Genomic DNA, 3492 nt, shown 5'->3' on the forward strand with positions numbered 1-3492 from the left:
ATTATTATTATTAATATTAGTTTTTTTTTGTTAATTTGATTCAATATTTATGGTTATTTACTTTTTAATTTTATAAAATCTCTAAAGTTTGAAGAAAAAACAGCAAATTTCATTTTATTAAATAAAATCTATGAATAAGCAAAAGTTGTGAATAAACAAACTGATGAGTTCTTTTTGACGCGTTGAGTTAATGATTATTGATCAGGTTTGATCAAACTCAGCTTCCTGTAAATCAGCAGTTAAAGGAGTTTTGTGGTGAAGTTTCGTTTCCTTACCTGCTCAGCTTCCAGCTGGCCTTTAGTCACCCAGAGGCATTGTGGGAAATGAAGTTCGCAACCAGTTTGTACAAAAATCAAACCAGCAACATAAATCTTTCAGTAAAAAAAGTTTTTAAAAAGTTTTATTAATATAGTAAATGTTCGGTTAATAAAGGACGTGTTTCCTGTGAGGGAGGAGCCTGTTTCCATGGTGACGGAGTGGTTTAATGTTTACAAACCAACCAGGAAGTGGACTCTGACCTCAGGTGTTTCTGCAGCTCAGCCTCAGTTCTCTGAGGATCAGAGTGGACCTGAAACGTTCTGCTGGAGAACGTGACGAAGGAAGGTTCTGCTGTGGTTCCATTGAACACAGGAACCCATAAAAGAGAGAGAAAAGCCCGGCAGAACCTGCAGCTGCCGCTCATCTTCATCAGGGTTTGAGATGAAGCTGCAGGTGAAGATTGAGCTGCTGAAGTTCAGCTTCGCGGTGCTGAACTCCATCTTCCTGGTGAGCTCCTGAGTCACAACACGAAACATCTGGATTGTCTGCTGCGTGTTTGAAGAGTCTAACGAGCATTAATCTGATGTGGTTTCATGAAGAACGTGGACTTTGTCTCTTCTGTGTTCAGGCTCTGGGCCTGAGTGTCGGCGGCTGCTCCATCTGGATCCTCTTCGACTCAGGAAACCTCCTGAACGTCCTCTCCTCCGGTACCGAACCTCCACATTTACCCCGGGTGGGAAAATAGGAATTTTAAATCAGAAAGAAATAAAAAAAATCTGTCAGACGAAAAGACTTTTGATTTGATAAATAATTTATTTCCTTCAGAGATGATTTTCTAATTATTTTTTAGCATCAAATATAGTTTTGTTTGGGTTTCAGAACTTTTATTTAACCGTTTAAACTCTCTTAAAATCACTCAGTGTTGTTGGTTGTCGCTCGGTGAAGGATAATGTGTCTGTCTAATGCCTGTTAGCAAAATATCTAAAGAATAGCTGGATGGATTTGAATGAAAAAACCCAATATTTGTAAAAGTTCTGATGGTTCTGTAAAGACGAGCCTGAGCCGGTTCTGAATGTTTGTGTTGTCAGACAAGCTGAAGGTGGTGGCTGCGGGCCTCTTCCTGATCGGAGCAGTCGTGGTTCTGGTCGCTATCATCGGATGTGTCGCAGCCGGCAGAGAGAACCGGTACCTCCTGCTGCTGGTGAGTGGACCAGGTCTCTGTATGGACCAGGTCTCTGTATGGACCGGGACTCTGCCTGGATCCACCGCTCCTCTCTGGGTTCTGGTCCATGACCCTGACAGAAAGTTCTGCTGCTCTTCCTCCTCAGTTTGTGGGCTTCATCATCGTCCTCATCCTCGGTCAGCTGTTCATCTCTCTGGTTCTGCTGATCAACAGAAACCGGGTTTGGACTTCTTTTACTCTCATTTCTGCTTTAATCTTTATTTATTTATTCTACTTGAACGATGAAATATCAATACATAATAATAATAATAATAAATAATAACTTTTATTGTGATTCACATAGGGTCACATTTATACATACAGCCTCAGATATTCTGCACCGAGCTGTTTTATTATTATTGTTGTTGTTGTTGTTGTTGTTGTTATGATTATTATTAGTCAAGTCAAGTCAGATTTATTTATAAAGCATTTAAAACAGGAGCTGTTACTAAAGTGCTTAACAAAAAGATCACAGCATCAAATAAAAAAACAAGAACAAAAGTTATAATTACAGCATCAGGAATAAAAACATAAGCACAGAATCAGAACCAGTGAAATACTAACTCGGTGTTAAATGTCAGTGGATACAGGTGTGTTTTCAGGAGAGATTTAAAAGCAGAGACTGAAGTGCCCTGTCTAATGTTCGGGGGCAGATTGTTCCAAAGTTTAGGGCCCACGACTGAAAAAACCCGATCTCCTCTGAGCTTCAACCAAAAGCAGCTGGTCAGAAGATCTCGGTGCCCGAGGAGGAGCATGGTTGAAGAAGCTCCGAGAGTTATGAGGGTACAAGACCATTAATGCACATTTAAAGGTCAACAGGAGAATTTTAAAATCATTCTGACACACAGGGAGCCGGTGAAGGGAGGACAGAACCGGTGAATATAATAATAATTATTATTATGTTAAATTACATTCTGTAAAATAAACTGAGTTTGTAGAGACTCGGTGGATTCAGAGTTTTCAAGTATTTAGTGGTGTTGCCCTCAGAGTCATCGCTGGGGTGACTCTCAGCTACCACCAGCCTCTGGCCTTCAGGTAAACTGTAAATGTGGTTTAAGTCCTGACGTGTGTGAGTGTTCCTGCTGCTGTTGGAGCGTGTCTCGCTCTGTTTGGTTCAGACTGAGCAGAACCTGAGCTGGACCGTGGACGGGATCATCTCTCAGTACGGACCCAGCAGCAGCAGGCTCAGCAGGCTGCTGGACGACGTGCAGACACACGTGAGTCTGAAGAGTCTGCTCGCAGCTCCACCTCTGAGCTGCACCTGAACACGTCTTGTTCTGACCGCTCGGCAGGCCCAGTGCTGCGGCAGAACCGGGCCGGCCGACTGGCTGACGAACTCCTTCATCCAGAGCCTGAACCTGACGAGTCCACAGGTGCTCCCGTGCTCCTGCTTCAGGTCCCGGCTCAGCTTCAACTCTCCGTGGTGCTCGGAGAACGCCAGCTTCACGGAGCCGCACTTCGGACGAGGCAACGGAACTTTTCAGCAGGTAAGAACGTCTCAAACGACCCTGGGCTCAGTTTCTAACAAACGATCCTTTGTTCTTTCAGCAGCTGATCAATAAAACAACGAGAGCCCGTTAGAGCTCAGAGTGTCGAGAACGACTCTCAGCTACTACCACTCCAGCTTCAGCTCCGGACCTGTCAGACTGACACACTTGCAATCATTTATGTGTTGGCTGTCGTCAGTTAGCTGTGGCGGCCATCTTGAATTTGTTTGGCTCCAAAAGGTGAAGATTTGTGATGTTCATCCAGGAATGACTTCCTGAGAGATTCATTAAAATCTGTCTGAGGGTTCATAGGATATTTTACTGACAGAAGCAAACAGAAGCATCAACACGATGCCTCTGGTGGCGGCTATAATGAATGTTGTGTACATGAATCATTTATTGTTTATAAACACACCTCGTGTATTTAATTAATTGTTTTTGTTTATTTGTTTACTCCGTGTTTATTTGTGCTTTTATTTGTTTATTGGGCGTGCGTTAATTGTTTATTGTGTGTGCTTTTTGTGT

The 3492-nt window shown here is 42.9% G+C and overlaps 1 protein-coding gene across 1 annotated transcript in view; it reads left to right on the forward strand.

Annotated features, from left to right (window-relative positions):
- The first annotated feature begins 543 nt into the window (after positions 1-543).
- Positions 544-3492, forward strand: part of si:ch73-139j3.4 (tetraspanin-19) — a 5961-nt gene continuing 3012 nt past the window's right edge. The window contains exons 1-6 of the mRNA XM_037676549.1: positions 544-765; positions 887-965; positions 1347-1459; positions 1587-1661; positions 2599-2697; positions 2773-2967. Coding sequence (XP_037532477.1) covers positions 700-765; positions 887-965; positions 1347-1459; positions 1587-1661; positions 2599-2697; positions 2773-2967 — 627 coding nt within the window. The 5' untranslated portion in view covers positions 544-699. The remainder of the gene's footprint in view (positions 766-886; positions 966-1346; positions 1460-1586; positions 1662-2598; positions 2698-2772; positions 2968-3492) is intronic.

The sequence above is a fragment of the Nematolebias whitei genome, chromosome 5 (assembly GCF_014905685.2).
Source record: "Nematolebias whitei isolate Nwh7 chromosome 5, NemWhi1, whole genome shotgun sequence".
In the NCBI taxonomy this organism is placed as follows: domain Eukaryota; kingdom Metazoa; phylum Chordata; class Actinopteri; order Cyprinodontiformes; family Rivulidae; genus Nematolebias; species Nematolebias whitei.